This window comes from Sceloporus occidentalis, unplaced genomic scaffold (genome assembly GCF_023333645.1).
Source record: "Sceloporus occidentalis isolate IW3139 unplaced genomic scaffold, rSceOcc1.0.p SCAF_65, whole genome shotgun sequence".
In the NCBI taxonomy this organism is placed as follows: domain Eukaryota; kingdom Metazoa; phylum Chordata; class Lepidosauria; order Squamata; family Phrynosomatidae; genus Sceloporus; species Sceloporus occidentalis.
The window spans coordinates 4,812,852-4,833,431 of record NW_028317045.1 but is presented as its reverse complement, the minus strand read 5'-3'; the positions used below and the strand labels follow the sequence as shown (position 1 = coordinate 4,833,431).

Below are 20,580 nucleotides of genomic sequence, written 5' to 3'. Positions count from 1 at the left end.
CCATTTTCGTTTTATGGCATCTTGCTATAGCTATCATGTTTGTAATATGACTTTACGTGGAGCTTTAGATTATCCCAAATAAAATATGATTTACAAACAAATTCTTCACCTTTCAAAAACACAGGTCAGATAATTACATGTTATTTAACTTCATGTTGCAAGTTTATCTTGAAGAGATGAGTCACTCACCAGAACCCCTAACAGGACACATCTCTGGTGTCTGACCAATTGCCCAGCAGCGTCCTGCATCACAGCAGCACTGTCCCTTGGTGTACTGACCCGGAAGCTCTCCAGCACATCGACCACCAATCAAAGCAGAGAAACAAGTACCAGCTCTCTGATCTGAAAACAAAACACACATGATTTACACCATGAGTTATCTGTGACTGTAGTCTTTTGGCCAAGGATAAATATTGCAACTTTAGCACTGGTGTTGTTGATGTACAATAACACTACAAGTACCCAATGTCCAACTGCAGGCATGAGCGACCTATCATCATTTACTCTTATCTTGGCTGGCATAACATTGGCATGCATCTTTTTGTTATTCTCATAGGAAAAGCTTAGGGCTTAGGGGATTTAATAGGTGTAAGGAATACTGTCACCATCAGTCACTTAGGTGCAAGGTTCATAGAATGGACACGTGTGGCAATGCTAAAATGATAGTTAGGAGGGTCTTTTAACAACAGTATGTATGTTATCATCATACCTGTGAACTCAAATTCATACCCTGTGGCTCTGTATATCAGCTGATTATTGGCAAGCTGGCCAGAGGCATATTCTCAACTAGGCCAACTAAATGATCAGTATCCATTGGGTGGTAGCCCCTCTGCCACAAAACCATCCTTGTCGCCCATTTGCACACCCCTCGTATACATTGCTGTTTAATAGGCCAGTTACAAGAGTGGCACAGCCATGATGTCATATACTGATGCTCGGCAACACCCAAGCACACCCCACTGCCTCTGGGTCAGTGTTTAATGTCCAAGTGGGGAAAGTGGGTTTGGTCCTATTCAGATTCTTCCCAATTCTCCTATTTTAAGTCATTTGGAGCTAGCCCTGCTCCTTAATTCAGCCCCCCCCCCTTATATTTCTCCCAGTGTCATCACTGTTATGATTATTGTTTTATGGTAAGGTGCTAAAATATCACATAATAATAATAAATACAAAATAATAAATTATATATATTTTTTAAATGAGGTAAATATGTATTGAATCCAGTGTTCTGCTCACTTACACTAGACTAGCTTACACTAAATGAACTATTTTTTGTCAGCTGACTTGCAAAGTCAGTTAGCTGGTCTTGACCTGACTTTAACCATGAGACCACATGTTGCTTTGTCCTCAAAGCTACAAATGCAACTTTTGGTAAATTCGAAATTCCGTTATTTTAACAATAAATGATTAAGGATAAAGGTCAGGATTAATCCCACTCCCAGCAGCATGGAAGATTGGGTAATTGCTGGAACATGTACTGTAATTGGAAATAATTAGGGAGCATTTTTTTTTTATAGTTTCTATGTAGCTATCTTCAGTAGGCTTGGTTATTTTCCCGAATATTGTTTCTTTGGGCTTCAAAGAAGATATGTGTTCACATGACCATATGATATACGGAACATCTTTAACTATTTGCACAATGCCTTCTATATATGTCTATATTTCTTAAAAATGTATCTGAAAGCATAGTTGTAAATCAGGTGTTTAGTACAACGATGCATTGGTGTGAACACTTTGCAGCTGCTAAAAAGCTTTTTCTTGTTGCCTTGTACAAACCAATTATCCAGGTATTAATATTTCACACTAGAGCAGCGCCAAGATGGACCAACAAATTAGGATAGGTAAACAATGCCTCAGTGCACCCTCCTGCATGCAATCACTTGTCAACCTAGAAAAAAACCATGTTGGCAATCCCTACCAGCTCAGCTCTCAAGGCTAGAATCGGCCTTGAACCTGTAACGGTTTACTTAGCTATGCTCATGGCGGCCTTTCCACAACCCCTTATGGCACACCGGTAAAACATTTTACTTTTACTTTTTTTTAAAGTAAGTTGAATTAATTATTTTAAGTTTATTCTAAAAAATACATGGTAATATTGTGTATTACAGTAGCAGAGAAAGTCTGGTATTACTGAAGGTTCATTTCTTACAACAATTCTTCCATTTTAGCAAGCTCTGGTATAGTTCTTGTATATGCCCTATTGATAAAGCCTTTAAACTTGAGGGACAGTGCTGGCCATTTTTTCCCCCTAATAGATCCCAATATATTACTCAAAACCATAAACACCGCCTTCATATTTGTCTGAAGATATTTTCCTTTTATAGACATCATTGTAGTCAACTATTTTGGTTTGACTGCTTATTGTGGATATTCAACTATTTGTTGGAGCTTTCTATCACAGAGGTACAGAACAGGATAAAGTATTTGGACACAAATCAATATCTCAGCTTATAAATAAATACGCGTGATAAGAGTTGTCCTACGTTGTTCCAAAGTCTGCCTTTTTGGCCAAACAGAGACAATTGCAGCCAAATGAAGTTGATAAGGGTGTTACCCCATGTGATTACCCAGAAACCTTCAGGTCTATATTATGATTATTATTATGTTTTATTTATATAGTGCCAGGAATCAACACAGCTATTCTCACAGTGCATAAACACAAAGAGTATAACAAAACTGGAACTGCTAGTCTAAAAGATATACTAATACATTAGGTAGTAGAGGGCCCTGTTCACAAGCTTACGATGTAGAGGGTCTCCTGAAAAGGTTGAGTAGAAGAAAGCACTTAAAGAATAAACAGAAAATACAGCTCAGAAGTGTCTATATGTCTTTATGAACATGACCATTCTTGACTGTTTCAATTGTAATTCCCATGTTGTTAGGACCTTTTGTCTTTTCCATATTCAAACACTGCTGTGTTTGTATAATGTCAGATTTATCCCGTTGGTTTATTATCTCTGTGTTGACACAATGAACCATGACATATATGAACTATTCCAGGTTTCTAAGGGCATGCAACAAATATACTTAATTGGAATTTTAGGGTGTGTGTGACCAGGTATTTAACAAGTAAGAACTCGTTTTTTCACATTTTAAAAATTAATTTCACGGTAGCCAGGACTGATCCTACTTTTCTTCCACAGCCAAGTGAAATCATTTACAGCACAGTATGGCTATAGGTGGCAACTTTTTTAGTAAAGCAGTGAAGTGAGCAATGGAATGGACATGTTTAGGTTGTAAATAAAAAGTATTACTTTGCAAGACCAGTTGAACAGAGGAGAAGGGTGTCCTCATGGTAGACACATGTTTTATTACGTACTTAGATAGTTTGAGTTTTTTCAGTTTTATGCATAAGGACTTAGGAAAGCTAGTTTGGAGACTGGAACTCAAAGTAATGACAAAGCAATATTAATTACTCTCATTAAGCATCGTCTGATTAAGTATTAAGTCAACACACTCACTGAAAGAAAGCCTTCATGTGTACAGGGGCTAGATTATAATGATAATAAAATATTACCAATGCAACGAGATCCATCTAGGCTGGTGGTAAAGCCTCTTGGACACACACAAACATAGCTTCCAGCTGTATTGGTGCACTCTCCTCCATCACACACGTTAGGAATTGTGCTGCATTCATCAATATCTGCAAAAAAATGATACCAGTTATATAAATGCGTAAGTGAATTGCAGAAATGCATCTTTATAATGAATGTTATTCTTATGTTCACTGCAAACATAATGGATACAGCTATTATTTTTATTGGTATTAATACGAGATCTATGGTTACACCCATGCGTTTGACAGGAAGTGGCATTTAGTTTATAGTGGTCTTAAGAGCATGCGAATCAGGGTTCACATATAGTGTGTCTTCTGAAGGTACCGAATGCAGCCAAAATACATTTATGGAAGTGAATATGTTAAAGGGAAGCCAAGATATATGGATCCCCACTGGCAGCCATATGGTTACCAGCAAGCTCAGACAGACCTTTGTGTGTGAAGCAGACGTGTTTTATAGTCGTCTAGTATGGATACCACATTCTGTTTCCTAGATCAGCTCAGCTCTGAGTAGCAGCCAAATGTCATTAAGCTGCTCAGAGCCTCCGCTCATCAAATGGGAAAAGCAGCATCTAACGGCCAAAACTGATGGTCCTTTAGGATAAAGATTCAAACCAGGAAACCATGCCAAAATATACACATGAGGCTTTAGTTGGGTAGCAATACAGGGGGTAATGAGGAGAGTAATAAAGTGGGACATAAAAAAGGTGATAAGAGATTATAGTATACCTTATTGTGTATACTACAATCTCTTGTGAGTATTTGGTTTAAACATTGTGAATAATGTGTGCTATCAGACTTAACTTGTTTTTTTTTTTTGTGTTACGATGCATTTCTGGGTGTTACAAAAGTGCACCTTTTCTTTTTAAAGTCTGGGTGTAAAAGTTGTAGGGGGCAGCAGATGGTCATTTATATTGTTTGACTCTGAGACTAATACCTTCACACTTCTGGGAGGTCTCGCTCTGCTTATGGCCAGCTGGACATTTACATTCATAGGATCCTACAGTGTTGATACAGTTGCCTCCATGACAGAGACCTGGAATCGCTTGACACTCATCCACATCTGAAACACAAAACAGACAAAAGATGCACAATCGTGAGATAACCACCGTTACTTGTATTTTTTAGTACTTTTTTTTTAGCTCTGGGACAAAGATTGTGCTTTGTAGTAACACAATTATGCTACCACGGCATGAAATAAGAATTAGTTTTAAACTTCTAATGGATCGTAATAGTACTTTCTCAACTATGTTTTTTTATCGCTATCATTATTTTGCTGATTTAATATATTTCAATTAAACAATTAATTAAGTCTACAATTAAACAAAACACTTTTTTTTTACCCAAATACCTTCTAGCAAGAATATGACCAAATCAATGAAAAAAAGAACTACATTGCATGTATATCCAGTAACATGATGCCAATTTATAGCAGGAAGGAATACTGATGCAAGTTGTGTAGGGTCTGAGAAATAGTGCATTTGAAATGGCTGAATGCAACCAGATGTTGCGAACAGCAGGGGTATTAGGCTGCACATTCCTGTCCTTGCTTCGGCACGGTTACATGGATGGATGGATAAAGGTTTCTCTGTTTGCATTTCCTCTGGAAGATGAATGCAGCACTTACGTATTAGTTGGAACAAGGAAAGGCTATTGATGATCGTTTTTTTAAATTATGTGGGGACATTTTTATTTTAGCATTTCTCTTTAATGTTGTCAGCCCAAACGATTATCATATAGCAGCAGCATTGAATCTCATGCAAGGTTTGAGGCTTCGGGCCATCAGGAGTTTTATCAGAACTCCCAAAGCTCTCATCACACAATTCCCATGCACATGCTCCACACACATATAAAGAGCATTTGAAGCTGAGATTGCAATAGTCCAATGACCAAGAGTTGGGGCTCATTGTTAAAAACTGATTATGAAATGTCAGTACCTTACAGTGTGTGTTACGGCTTCAAGCAGGGGAGAGGTTTTTAATTCTTAGGATTAAGATTTATTCTTGTAACACAATTAGGAATTCTGCAGGTTCGTCTTTTGTTGGTATTGCTTCGCCTGGACAAAGCATGACCAGACTTGCGGCAGATCTTTACAAACTATTTTGGCTCCTAGCAAATTGAATTTTGACACAGAATATATCATTCTTCTGATGAACATTTCAAGTTTATTTTATTTAATCTCAAATATTTCATATTCGGTCTGTGAGTGTCTTTTATTTATGATGACTTGAGGGTTTTGTGGCTACAATGATCATGCAAAAAGCACAAGTAAATAAGTTGCTTGTTAGGAACATACTTTGTTTGATCCATATTAAAGGCTTAATTGATTAATGGTTGTTTAATATAACTATGAGTGATTGAAACAATTATACATTTGCGTCAGATTTAATTTCTCAAAATGTCTACAATCATTGAGGAAAGGCCCTCAATGGGAGGCCCTTTCCTCAATGATTGTAGACATTTTGAGAAATTAAGTTGTTGGAGAATGGAATGATGACCAATGGTTTGAAAACAACACTATCTCTTTATGGTACTAAAACATGTCTGTGTTTTTTTATATTGATTTAGTCAAGTGAAACTGGTTAATCATGCTGGGGGATCGTAATCAATCATTGTTATAATTATTGGAAAATAACCACAGTCCTGCTGACCAAACCACGACCCACTCAAATTTGTGAACATGATGTTGAGCGTACCCAGCTAGATTACTGTATAGAAATGTTTGGCTTGTCTTCTTGCACCAAAGAAATCCACAGGGCACAAAAATATGCACAAATCCAAATCACGCCCTTGAATGCTTATTTTTCCAAACTGCAAACTGTTCTGCCTTGCTGTACTTAATAGCTACAATGTTTATGTGCGTTACTGAACCACATCTCAATCTAATTCTCAATCCAAATTAAAATATGTAAGGAATAAAAAGAAAGAGATCTAATTCTAGAAATACCAGAACATGTATAATTGCTAACAACTGGCTGTTCTCATGCCGACTGCAAGTTTGTCTGACTGTGTTAAGGTGCACAAGAATTCGGTCAGTTACAGTCGCAGAGCATTTAACATAAACATGTTTGGATTTATTGAATCGCAGGAGAGGTAACATACCTGCATAGTTTTAATTCAAATATTGTTGTGGTTGTGGCAGAGGCATAACTGAAAAGCGTGTTTACCCAGAGCATAGCAGATAGAAAGGCTCAGCGCATCTTTAGTATTATGCATGTGTAAGACAAGAGCCTACAAAAAAATATCTATTGACCACAACATTTATTTTTGTTAGGTGGTCAGAAATACCTCCAATAAAAGATATATTTTCTGATTGTAACTTTAATATCATCTAGGACCTTGGGGATATTGCCTGCAACTACTTTGTACTGCTTTATTCATTAACATTAACTAATTGGCAAATATAGATTTTCTTTACTTTCTGTGCTGTTTTAACACTACATAAAAGTTAACTACTAAAGACTTAATGTTCTTACGTGCATTCCCACAGAGTTAAGCCTAGTTTATTGCATACTGCTGTTGACTGGTTCCTGCCACCCAGCAGGGAGGACAAGAGAACTCTAAACAGGCCTTCATTTATAATGATTAGCAGAGCAATTAACTGCAGATGAGCGTTACACTTTGGGAATTCACATGGATATTCCTATGTTCCTAAAAACTCTTTAAACTACCACGAATTAAGAAAAACAGATAAGCTTTACACAAAAAAAGAAAGTGCTCAGTGGGTTGTTGACTCTACCACCCACTGTTTATACCTCTAAGGACACTCAGTAATAATGCTGGACAGGTGGTCTCATGCTACACTTCTGTATCTGTATCTTGATGAGCAAAGTATAGGTGTACCAAAGAAGGACACCACGGTCTGTTACGTGATCTAGGACTAATGCTGACTTCTGAAATTAACTGTAACTCTGATACATAAAACATTGCCTCTCAAGCAAAATAAAACATCTGTTAACTTCTTAGGACCCTGAGAGAACCTTTGCTTATTGCCCCACACAAGCGCACACAGATTACCTTTCTGTCCCCCTACCACCATCTCATTACACAACTTATTTTACTCTCCCTCGAAACAGGTACTAGATTATTTATTGGCCCCTAGTCAGATTGCATCTTTTGCCATGTATTAAGAAATTGTCCAGGTTGTTTTGTAACCAGAATTGTAATTTTTGTAAGTAGAAAGGAATACACTATACTCAGCATTGGTATTGATATTTTACCCTAAACACTGAATAGATCATCCATCGATTACCTTGGCAGGCTCCAGTACGGATGTTTGGAATGAATCCTCTGCGACATGGATGTGGCTGAGCAGGGCACATTTCACAAGGGTGTCCCCAGGCACGACCAATTGTGGCACAGCACAGGGTCTTCGTGCAGACAATGCCACTCAGCTGACCTTGGCACATCTGGTTACTAATCTGGGTAAAGCAAGGACCAGTGCGGTAGTCTAAGGGAAGAAGAAAAAACAGTTTTTTATAACAATAAAGGTATACCTAAATTATGCAGACAGCACTTGTAGCTGGGACATGCCTCTAAAATTGCGAGGGGTAAATAAAAAATGTACGCCTTTACAGAAACGTACAGCTTTACAAAATATAATGGTGCTATACAAATCAATACACTTAATAATAAAAATAATGGGTAAATCATTTGCTCATGTTCAAAGAAAGCAATGATCCAAAGATCGTATTCTATGCACGAAGATCTCTTTTGTTTGGAAAAAGGACTACACAGAATGACACTGAATTTTCAGTGGTTTCTTGCTAGAAAAGCTTTAGTACATCAGGTCCTGAGCAGATATGCATATCCTGTCCTTCACAAAAAACTTGTTGCCCAGCTCAGGATTTTTAGTCAGCCACAAGGCAATTGAAAAACGCAAAAAAAAAATTCAGGAGTCGCCCTTTGAAGAGGTTTACAATTTTAAAAAACAAAGTTTACGTGGAAAATTGGCTGGCTGTGGAGGAAAAAAAACTAAATAATTAAAGAAGTAAATGAACAGAAATCATTTGACAAAATAAATATGAAAAATTATCAAATGAAGCATTGTATTTTAAACAAAGAAATGACAGCTTATATGTTTCTGTTGCTTTAAGTCAAAACCCTTTTCAGCACATGGACACGGGCCAACAAAAACAGCAGTAACTCAACTAATAGCGAAAGAAATGAATGCATATAAATGGTATGTCTCATATACGGACTTTATTTTTATTATAGGAAGAGAAAAGAATTTTAAGTGCCTGTTAGTCATTTCATTTGCCATACGTCTAGTAACGCAGTTCCTCCTGTCTCATAGGAACCTCACGGAAAGGAATTAGTCTAAGCAGGAAAAGCCCTAGAGAAAACAGAGAATTTTTTTTTTCTAAAAGTTATTTCCTGCTATCAGTTCACCAGGGCAATAATTCCCTTGGCTGTATCAATTAATATGTAAAATGCACCAGATGTGAGCGCAGTACAGTTCACCATCACATTTAGCAAAGACGCCATGCAAGGTTTTGATTTAGTAGTTTCAGGCGGTGTCACGTTTCTGTGGCTGATGTCATGCCATGTACAGTAAAACAGGTACGTAAGGGATTTATAGACATTCCATTAAGGCCTGGCCCTTGAAGATTATGTAATATCCTTTAGTTGAATAAACAAATGATGTGTGTTCTCAAATCCCGCCTGTAGAAAGGATTCTGGGTAACATTTTTTTAATCGATAATCCTCCATTTTGCGCATTGCTATGTCACTTTCTTGTACCCAGCGCATCTTTCGGTATGAAACTGCACATTTTGTGGTAATGCACTTTATACGCAGTTATCCGGGATATGTATACAGTGATCTAACAGCTTTTCATTATCTAAGACAGTCTGACAATTGCATGACTATAGAAATGAAGCCCCTAGGTTCAGTAAACAGAAAGAGGCAACCACTCACATCTGTACTTGCCACATCATCCTAAGGAGGGATGTATACATAACACATGACAGCTACATATACACACTGACCTAATAAGCCTGGCTGAATTTTCTTAGTAGGCCTTTAGGAAAATACATCATTCCGACAGTGAGAAATGCAAGTATTTCATTCCTCACCCCCCACCCCACTCCCTTGGAGGGAATCTGAACTTGGGAAAAGAATGTGTTTTTAATGTCTACCCACATAATAAATCACACAATCACATAGTGGAATGTATCCTATATATCACTGCGCTAAATACTTTTTCTTGACATCATGGGCTGTGCATGTGTCCCAAGAGTCCTTAAAAGGTCTGGGCGATAACGCATATGGTATGTTTTATATTAATGGTAAGGGACTGTCTGGGTGCTTTGTATGGGGATCCATGTGTTAGCATTTGAGTCACATCCCTATTTGGTGTATGTCTGGATGCAATTACATGTGAAAAATGTTAAATGTTTTATTATAGTCTACAATGTAAAGTAACAGCTGATACATTTGCCAAGCCTTCCTATCTAGTGTTATCTGTCTTAGTTAATGTAGTACAACTGGAGGCCTCTGGCCACTAACCAACCAAACATTTGGACAATGACAGCCTTGTTTTGTCTTTTGTTGCTGGCTTGATGCCTGGCTTGGCCTGGCTCTTCATGAAAAGAGAGGCATATACCTGAGCTGAGCCAGTTAAAATGTCATCTCCCCTTCCATGTCTGGGTAAACCCTTTCTGGGGGTCTGGCTTGTCACGTGGAATTGCCTGGTTGCTCATCTGAGTATCTACATACTCATACTTGCTAAGAAGCATCACAATACTTAGGATCCATAGCCTTTTGAAATCCTTTCCATTTGATCGAAAAAAAATAGAACAAGCTTTTTAACCCACCACATTTCCAGGATATGCCTGACCCAGATTTTTAGATATTTGTGTGATTTTTTTGTTTACATGTTATTCCTGTGTGTACCAAATGTATTAAAAAGCTACCAACAACAACAGCAGTTTTAAGTGTATTCATACAAACCAAGCCAACCTTTTCCAAGACACAATAAGAAGAAATGAACGTGAACAGGCAGACGAAAGCAGGACAGTTAAGAAAAAGTCTGGTAGTCTCAGATAATCCTTTGAAGCTTTGTTTGAGATGAGGATTTGTCTATACATGTAAATGGTATTCAGAAAAGAAAATAATGTTAAATTTTTGTTCTGAGACATTCCAGAATATTCAAGTCAGTCAGTTAGTAAATGCCTTTCATATCAAAAAAAAATAAGCTATGGGAGTATTTTTTGGCCTTTTATACAAGAAAAAGTACCATAAATTTGTAGCTGAAAGTTTGGAGCCTGTGCTTTCAAATGTTTGTATAAAGAAAATGTTAGAAAAATTAGCTGTTAATAAAGAGGTTGAAATAAAATCTTCATTTGTATAGAAATAATTTTTTGTTTTTGCTGAACACCAACCCTCCTAACTGATACATTAATTATAATGCATTAATGCAGAATCTTGGCCAAAGTATGTTGTAAAACGTGCCGGCTAGCATACCTATCATGGCAAGATAAACAAGCCAAGTGAACATCTGCTATGATAAGGGAACATCTATACCCCAAGCAGGTGAGTGTTGTGTTTACTGGAATGAAGTGGAGGGTATCTTTACAGAAGCTACAATTTTGCTGTGATGGATTCTGCTGTCTTGTCATGATGACCACTCAGAACCTATATCTTATATGTAGCTGTTACAGTATGCATGCAGGCTCTATCTGTTAATTTTTTTTCCCAGTGTTCTTCTATAGTGTCCACCATGCTTCTGTTTAGTCTGCCACACCCTGATGAAGTGTGTTGGTTGTTTGTTCTACCTTCTCAGCTCAGGTTTAGTGTCTTGGTTCAAAGTAAAGGTGACTTTTGTGAGGTACTGTGAAGAAGAATGGTCATTGGGTGCAACTAACCTGCTTGTTTGCCATAGTTTAAATCCTTAATGCTTCATACTGACCAACATCTTTGTTCCAGGTGCAGGGACACGACCTAAGTTACCTGGCTGGCGAAGGAACAATACTATTGTGTTGTGTTCACTAAATGCACTTTTGCACATGCACAGTACATGTTGCTTTCAAATGGGCCAGAAGGCTTGATAATTAAGACACTTCACAGGACATAATTCCAGTTGCCCGCACTGTTCTGGACTGTTGATAGCCCTTATGTTATGTTAAGGTACCTGTGCTTATTCATGTTTTGTAACCATGTAAGTAAGTGTCCATGTATGCCATGTACTGAATGCCTTACTCAGGGGCCATCCATGCTTGGATCTCTGGGCAGCTGTAGCTGGACTTCTTAGCCTTGTAGTTCTGATAATTTTGTATAAGAAAAAACACCACCTCAAACCACTAAAAGTACCAAATAATCTGTGTTATGTTGCCTGATTTGGGTGCTACAATAGGTCTACCTAGTATTAGTGATTAGTGATAGCCCGCTTATGGGGTCAAGTTGCAAACTGATTTTCCTTCATCTATTAGAAGTAAATGTATATTTTTGTTGTATATACTATAGTATCTATATACATACAAGTATTCTTTCAAAGTAAAATAAAATGAGTGGATTCTGCTGTTGATTGAAATCAGACCCATGTGTTATTTGAGCTCTGTATGTCATAAAATCAATTATCTGGATCTTTGTCCTTGAGTGTAAAATAAATACACTGAGGGCTATTTACTTTAGATGAGGGCAGATCAATAAGCACTAATGGCTGTCCAGGAATGGAAAAATGGGTAAAACACATCTGTTACTGATCTTTTGAAACCCCTTGTATTGTGCATAAACACTAAAACCCATTTAAAGAAATGGCACAAGAACATTTTCTGATTTTGGCAGTTCAGCTGTGTTCAGCCTAACTTCTATGAAGAATAAACAAACCCCACAATAAATGCCTAGCGGGAATAACTTTACCTATCTCAGAGTCTGGGAATTTAGCCCTGTGTAGGAAACCCCCTACTGATTTAAACAGAAATCCAGCATAGTTATCTGAGCTGAACAAATATATAAATCATTGAATTAGGTACTAACAACACAACTTATCCACTAACATTGAATGGCTGTACTGAACCATTTTAAATGTTATTGAAAACTACAATTCAATACTTAATGGTATGTGTGTCTTATCATCCATTCACTTTGCAGAAGACCGGATTAAAGTGAGCATTTTAAGCTGGCCTTAGAGGTTATCAAGTGTGTCCTGACAATTACCACCATTACTTCTCAGTTCCTGTGTTTTGTCAGCTACAGTTCCATCTAAATACAACACTGAAAAACCTATGCTAAAGGTGAAATGTGTCAGTCAATGGAATATATGGGTTTCAATATCTATCAGATATGAATGCAAGTATTTCATTCCTCACAACCCACCCCACCCCATAGATATAGAAAAATCCTATCTGTCATTGATTGACAGATAGGGCTTTCCTTATCTCAGACGTCCACTCAAGAGCTGCCATTTTTGCACCAACTGGGCTATTTAGAATTGAGGGTTGAGGATTATTTTTTCAAACAAATCTTAACCCACTCCAAAACCACTGCATAGGGGACACAGGACAATATGGACATATAAGGCATGGGTCAGGATCAATCACCAGTCCCTTTAGCTAATTTTCTTTTCATTCTTTTATATTTTGCTGTTTTGGGAATGTGAGTTGGAAGCAGAGTTTAATTTAACATCCAAATCACTTAAACTCAACCGCAAGTTACACATTTTAAACATGCAAGGATTCACATCTTAATTAATATTTAAGTTCCTTTTTGAGTAACAATGTGTATAGTGTTTTGAGTTCTGGAGAGCTGTTATCCATTTATTGAACCGTGAATTTAAGTTTCTAAACTAAGCTAGTAATATTTGGTAAAGCTGAACATTCCATAAAACTCACTTCTATAATTCTAGTATTCTGATTAATGTATACCTAAACTGACTATGGATGGGTTATCATGCTAAAAAAACTATATATTCAGAAGAAATCATAATCTAAGTTTTTTGTTAATAAGTGCCTATATATATTTATTCTACAGTTGCCAGCAACTGAAATATTGACATCCTTCGTGTGCTTATATAATCCTGCAATGAATGAATATATATATTCACTGATAGTATCATGAGAATACTAGTGTCAAAACCAAAAAGATTCCTTAGACCTTAACATTAGGTTCCTCTGTGTCAAACCTATTTGTTGGAAAACATGAACTAGTCGGCAGTGATTTATTTATTTCAACTAGAGTTTGCTGAAAGGCAGAAAATCTTTTTCAGAAAAAAGCTCAACTGTGCCTGGGTTGTGTAAATGAAGAACTTCAGTAAATGGGAGGCAGTAATATGACAGGATGAGATCAGCAATCACCTTGAGATGATTGGGGGCAGCCCATACATTACTCAGTGGTGGAGCCTCTCTGAAACATGTTAAGTGATACCATCCTGTGGCTTTAGCTCTGTTTCACTTGGCCCAGAAGACCCTGTATACACACAGCTGCTGGAGCTTGTTTTGTCTCCTAGAACATGTCTGTGCTAAACGACATTCTCCAGGGCTTGATTAAAAAAAATCTCCCTACCAGCGCAGCATATATAAGATATGTCAGCACGATATGCAAAATACAAATAAAATAAGTGAGACATTAAATCATCATATCAACAACAAAGAATGCTCCATTCGGTATGAATATCACACGTCACGGTATATGTAAGGGTAACTTTTTTATGGCAGGGTTACTGTAATTATAACATGGTTATAATCAAAATGAGCGGACTCTAAGATGCTTGAAATGTTAACCTTTTAAATGCCCAGTGTGAAGATTGTAAATAGTGACTCACCAAATGTGTTAACTTTAATGTCTCTGATATCAGTTCTCATGAAAATATTGATTTCGCATTATTTAAAGATACACTTAATTGAGTTACCTTCATTTAAGTAGGGATATCAACCACAACATAGTTGGAGTAACATCAGCAACTGGGAGTCTTATCTATAATCACAGTATGAAGGAGTCAGGTTGAGACGGTGTGACCCAGAGAATCTGCCCCTTCACTGATGCAAAAACCCTGTTCCCAGGTATTGTTATAATCTTCTGCTTAGTCTAAGTGTCCTAAAATGAATTATAGTGGAGGTAGAGATTGATGGTATTGAAATGTTGTGAAGTAATTAAGTAGAGAACAACAAAACCCCCTTTTATTCTTTATTCATTGTTCCATAATATTGGTATAGGTTGAAGCCTGAATTAAGTTAATATGACTGTTACTCGATTTTCACATCAAGAACTCCCTTCTCTGTCCCTCCATACCCACACCACAAACCTCTCTCACTGCCCAAGATCTTGCTACCTACTTCAAAGACAAGATCGAGACCATTAGACAAGACCTCTCTTCTTTACAACCCCCTCCTTTGCCACCCACCAACACTTTCTCAACTCATCCCATACTAACTGCCTTTTCCCCTACAACTGAAGAAGAGATAGCCACTCTTCTTTCTTCCTCTCACCCAACAACCTGTCCCCTTGACCCCATCCCATCACACCTCACAAAGTATCATTCCTTGGTCCATCACTTACCCACCTATTTAATATTTCTCTATCATCTAACTGTAGCAAGAGCCTTCAAGCATGCGCTAATCACACCCATTCTAAAAAATCCGTCCTCAGATCCCATCTGTCTGACTAACTACTGCCCTATCTCTCTGCTCCCTTTTACCTCTAAGTTGCTTGAACGGGTTGTGTACAATCGCCTTACTAACTTCCTCTCCTCTAATCCCTTTCTTGACCCTCTACAGTCTCGTTTCAAACCCCTTCCCTCTACTGCAACAGCTCTAACAAAAGTCTTCAATGACTTGCTCTCTGCCAAAGCAAAAGGTGACTTCTCCATTCTAATACTATTGGATCTATCTGCTGCTTTTGATACTGTTGATCACCACCTTCTTCTAGACTCACTTGCTTCTACAGGCATTCGAGATACAGCTCTCTCCTGGATCTCCTCATATCTGTCTAACTGTCCCTTCTCTGTCAGCTTCTCTGGCAAGACATCATCACCCCTTCCACTTTCGGTTTGCGTCCCCCACGGTTCAGTCCTTGGCCCTCTGCTGTTCTCTCTTTGTACTTCATCTCTTGGCAAACTAATCAACTAATTTGGCCTCCACTATCATCTATATGCAGATGATACCCAAATCTACCTGTCTTCTCCTGATCTCTCTCCATCTCTCATGTCACGTATTATCAATTGATTGTTTGCTATTTCTTCATGGATGTCACAACGCTACCTGAAACTTAAATCTTTCTAAAACTGAACTCATTATCTTCCCTCCTTCCATGTCCACTCCATTACCTGAATTCTCTATCACCATTAACAATACGACTACCTCTCCTACTAACCAGGCTCGATGCCTTGGGGTCATCCTTGACTCTAACCTCTCCTTCATCCCTCATATTCAGACTCTCACCAGATCCTGCTGCTTGCACCTAAAAAACATCTCTCGCATTCCGCCCATTCCTCACCCAAGAATCCAAAAACATTCTGGTTCATTCACTTATCATTCCCCTCTTGACTACTGCAACACTCTTCTGGTTGGCATTCCACTGTCTCTCCTCTACAGTCTGTCCTAAATGCTTGTGCTAGGCTTATCTCCCTTGTATGCCGCTCCTCTTCTGCTTCCCCACTCTGTGAAACCCTATTACCTTTAGAATTTAAAATCCTGGCACTAACATATAAAGCTCTCCATAACACTGCTTCTCCATACATTTCTGCACTTATAAGCAAATACTCTCCTACACGTTCCTTACGTTCTTCCCATGGGCTAATGCCTTCCTCCTCACTTATCACCTCTTCCTTTTCCAGTCTACAAGACTTCACTCTGGCTGCCCCATATCTCTGGAATCTACTTCCACCGAACCTTCAGCATTCACCCTCCCTCCCAACATTCAGGAAACATCTCAAAAGTCACTTCTTCAGAGAAGCATACCATCTTAGCTGCTAGAACTTCCTTGTCATTTATACAACCATCTCACTACCTCTCACCATTTCTCTGTGCCTTATGTTTTTTCAACCCATTCCCTCAAGATTGTAAGCTTGCGAGCAGGGCCCTCTCCACCTAATGTATCGGTTTGTCTTAGTCTGTCAATTCTCGTCTTGCCATACCCCTTGAATATATGTATTGTGTTAAGTGCTGCGTAATTGTTGGCGCTATATAAATAAAAGATAATAATCAAGAACGAAATGTGCAGTCGAGGTGGAATAAAGAGGGATACATTGTATTGAATGTATCTTAATTTTCATGTCGGTGTCATGAACTTAATAAAACTAAAACCTATAAGGAGACTAATATCTTAACACAAGCTTCTAGATGAGAAAAGTTTCCTTTTCAGATGAGAAATCCATACTTTTGATCACTGAGTCAGTTTCCTGAGTGCACAAATTCCACTGGGAAACACAAGCTGGTGGTATCCACATGATTTCCCCTGCTTTCCTATGGGTTCATACTATAAACCTCATTCTCTCACCCATCCTGATGACAAAACCACATTACAGATTTCTCTTTGCGTAGGGGTTCTGGCTGTGAAGGGAGGGGGTACAAATTTAACAGCAGTGTTCATGCAAACACTACAAAAACACACATTGTTTAATCTACGCACATATGTACTGCAAGCTTTCCTTGGCACATTTTCAAATGGCGCTATTGTTTTAATGAATTGCTACAACCTGACATCTGCTTTTCCCCCTCCTTCCCTGTACATTCCCTTTCCAAGGCTGGATGAAATTATATTTTGAACCCCTTCACCACCAGAAGCAAACAATGCGTAGCAAGGCCAACCGTGTACATAAGACAGAGGGGAAAAAGAAGTGCAATGAAAACACTTTATGTGATATATAAAATTTACCCTTTTATATACTGGTGCTTCCATAAGTAGCATAATGTTAACACAAATGTTCTTATAAATGGTATTTAAACACAGAATTACAATGTTATCTTGTTGTGTCCTTTCTTAGATCTTTTAACAATATATATTTCCTCCTCATTTATGGCCTTTAGACAACACAAAAAGTCTATAGCTGTTACTTATTTTACAGCTATTTTGATTGATTTACCTGCTATTAAAAAGCCTCTGAAACCCTCTTGACAATAGTTTATTTAGCTTAAGACCTTAGGGTTTTTGAGGTTACTGGAAATGTAGTGAAACAAGTTGGGCACTTTCTAAAAGCTGAAACTGGCTTCATATCAGGACTAGGAGTTGCCACCTAGATGGCATTTTACCTGAGCCACTAATAAAAATCATAAAAAGAAATCATATAATTCAAAGACTAGAACATAAGGTTATGTTGCGTTTAGCAATAATCTAATACCTTACCTCTTTCACACTGTGGACCAGTAAAACCATAGACACAGGCACATCTGTTGGGTCCAATGCAACGCCCTCCATTCTGGCACCCATTTTCACAGACAGCTTTAAAGAAACAAATAATATTTGATGGTCATAATGTATACATATTACTTATTATTTACATTTTATGGCAATAATTCAAATACACGATATGCTACAAATGTGACATGTTACAGAACACTCATAGGAATGTTAATAGATAAAATAACATCTAGCAGAAGTTGGAACACACAAATGGGTCAAAGGCAGGCTTTATCAGTTTGTCTCCATACCAGCTTTTATGGTCTGAAAGTTGATTTGAATAAAAACAAAGAGCCCTATTTAGAACTACTGTGATTTTAGCCTTCATATTATTTTTTTAGGGAACTAGTAAGTCTGTCATACCAGGCTAACTTCTGTTGAGTGTACTGGGCTTCAATAATTCTGCTGCAAAAAGCAAGCACTTTTTATAGATTTACAAAAAAACACCAACACAATATAATACTTTTATACTTAAATTCTACTGCAATGTGAAATATTGAGGTTTTTCAGATGAAAGTTACCATTTCTAAGATCAAGTTTGGGTCGCATTGGGCTGGAAAGGAATATATCTAAACTAACTGAACAACAATTTAAAAAAAGGCCCAGACTGTACTGTATGTGTCACTATTTTTTTCTCATAAAAGGATTATTCTTCATGATTTTGCGATTCGATTCAACCTATTGGTTCTGTCAAGTAATTCTAGACATCTTTCTCAATCTGTGTTTACATGGGAAATCAAAGCTCTCGAATTTTTGACCATGGGAAATTAGTATGGAAAACTTCCCAGTCTTCCCATTTTTGGCCATGGGAAACTTTCTCATTCTTAATTTGTGGTACTTCCTAGCAAATGGTTTCTTTTCTATTGGGATTCCAGATTTGACAATGCACCAGATAAAATGCCCTGATGAACCTAGAATAGAGCAGTGCAGGAGACAGACTTGGTCTGATCTGTAGCATATGGATGCAGACTAATTGGATGTCTGGAACTGGCTGTCATACAAAGCCACAAAAGATCAGGTTGAAACCTCATCATGTCTGGGCAGTTGTAGACTGAAAGAAAATGTGCCAGTCTAAAACTAAAGTAGGGTTATATTTTTATAGGTACATTACCAGCTTAACCCTAAAAGTATCAGATGGTCAAATGTATTTACATATTATTCCAATCCAGACTTCCAATTTTAATATTAAATGCAAATTGCAGTTGGGAGCTTTTCTAACTGGCTTTAAATCAGGGTATAATTTCAATGTAATTTTAAGCTCTGTGGTGTGCCAAACCATCAGTTTTATAGTACAACTGCAGAGGCCCAATAGTCGTAGGGAAATCATATTTTCCCACAGAAGGCAACAAAAGCTGTTTATGGTTCTGAACTTAGAGTTACTCTGTGTTCCGCAAAAAACACATCCATAAAGTAAACATAAATTTTAAACAAATGGCCTTGCCACCCACACTAACCCATATATTCTCTTCCTTCTACTGTCTTGGTATTCCATTTACCACGTCATTGTGTCTATTGGCATACGCTTCAAAATAATCTTTACAGATTGTTTTCGGGGTTATTTATGAATCCTCTCCCAAGTCTTCTCTAGACTAAGTCACTAGCCAACTCTCATTTGTCTTGAGCTTCATTCACTGAATGGTTACTACAAATAATGAAAAATCTCATCTCACCTCATCAACTATGCAGTATGCTGGCCAACATAGTAATTTTTTCCAGGAGAAACACTCCTTGATCACGTATATTTAAGGTAGTCATATGAAAAATAGTATGTCCCCACAGCTTACTTTAGTGAATACACTGCTGTCCCTGCTCCGCCCAATAGTTTGTACATTGTTGCTTCACAAATGTTACCATACTAGCCATACCACGCTATCTCCTTCCTTGTCGGTTTCTTTCCATTAACTCGGTCCTCCCTATGCCTTTGAGATGGCAAGTGTTAATGCTTGTATGAAAGAAGATGGAATCGAAAGAAGGAAGAATACTTAAGAAGGAGATTCAAATAAAGATTCTATTTATTTATTTTCCTGTATTCTAGGAGACTCTTTGCAGAGAGGTATGTGGTTCTTTATTTCTACAGCCAGATATGTCCTTCTATTTAACAAAAAAAATCCAGATCCCTGTGCAACGAAAGAACGTGTGCACAGTCCTTATAATGTGCCTCCGTAAGTCACTAAGTCAGTACACTTTTAACTATCCCTCTATGAATGTATAGTATGACATCCAGGAAAAGATTTGTACAGCTAATCTTCTACATGTACTTGTTTCTTTAGTCTTGACTTTCCTAATGAATATCTGCCTTGTCCACTCCTTAAGGCTGACAGCATCCATGTCACTGATAATGTGTAAGGGCAACTATTAGTGTTGGCATTTCTTCAAAGGAAGGGTGTGAAGATGGGAGAACAGGAGAATGATAACAAACTGAACAGAGACACAGAGCAGGCGATAAGTCATGATCTGAGACCACAACGTTCTCTATAAAATACAATAATGTTCTGATTCTACTCATCACATTTAACTTATAATAACAATATACTTTGTCCCCTCAAGAAAATAAGACTTAAATGCTTACGTTGTCCACAGTGAGTTCCAGTGTATCCTTTCTGGCAGGTACATGAGTCTTCGTTACAGCTGCCACCATTCATACACCGCACATTGCAGTTCATAACTTAGGAAAGAATGACAGATGAATAGAA

At 37.7% G+C, this 20,580-nt stretch overlaps 1 protein-coding gene across 2 annotated transcripts in view; it reads right to left on the bottom strand.

The window, feature by feature from the left end:
- The window catches only part of LOC149286988 (fibrillin-2-like), a 59,823-nt gene that overhangs the window by 31,175 nt on the left and 8,068 nt on the right, over positions 1-20,580 (bottom strand). For both annotated transcript variants that reach the window (XM_089493592.1, XM_089493593.1), the window contains exons 3-8: positions 20,457-20,552; positions 17,834-17,929; positions 7,806-8,003; positions 4,491-4,616; positions 3,515-3,640; positions 190-342 (exon numbers count right to left, since the gene is read on the bottom strand). In XM_089493592.1, the coding sequence (XP_089349718.1) occupies positions 190-342; positions 3,515-3,640; positions 4,491-4,616; positions 7,806-8,003; positions 17,834-17,929; positions 20,457-20,550 (793 nt within the window). In that variant the 5' untranslated portion in view covers positions 20,551-20,552. The remainder of the gene's footprint in view (positions 1-189; positions 343-3,514; positions 3,641-4,490; positions 4,617-7,805; positions 8,004-17,833; positions 17,930-20,456; positions 20,553-20,580) is intronic.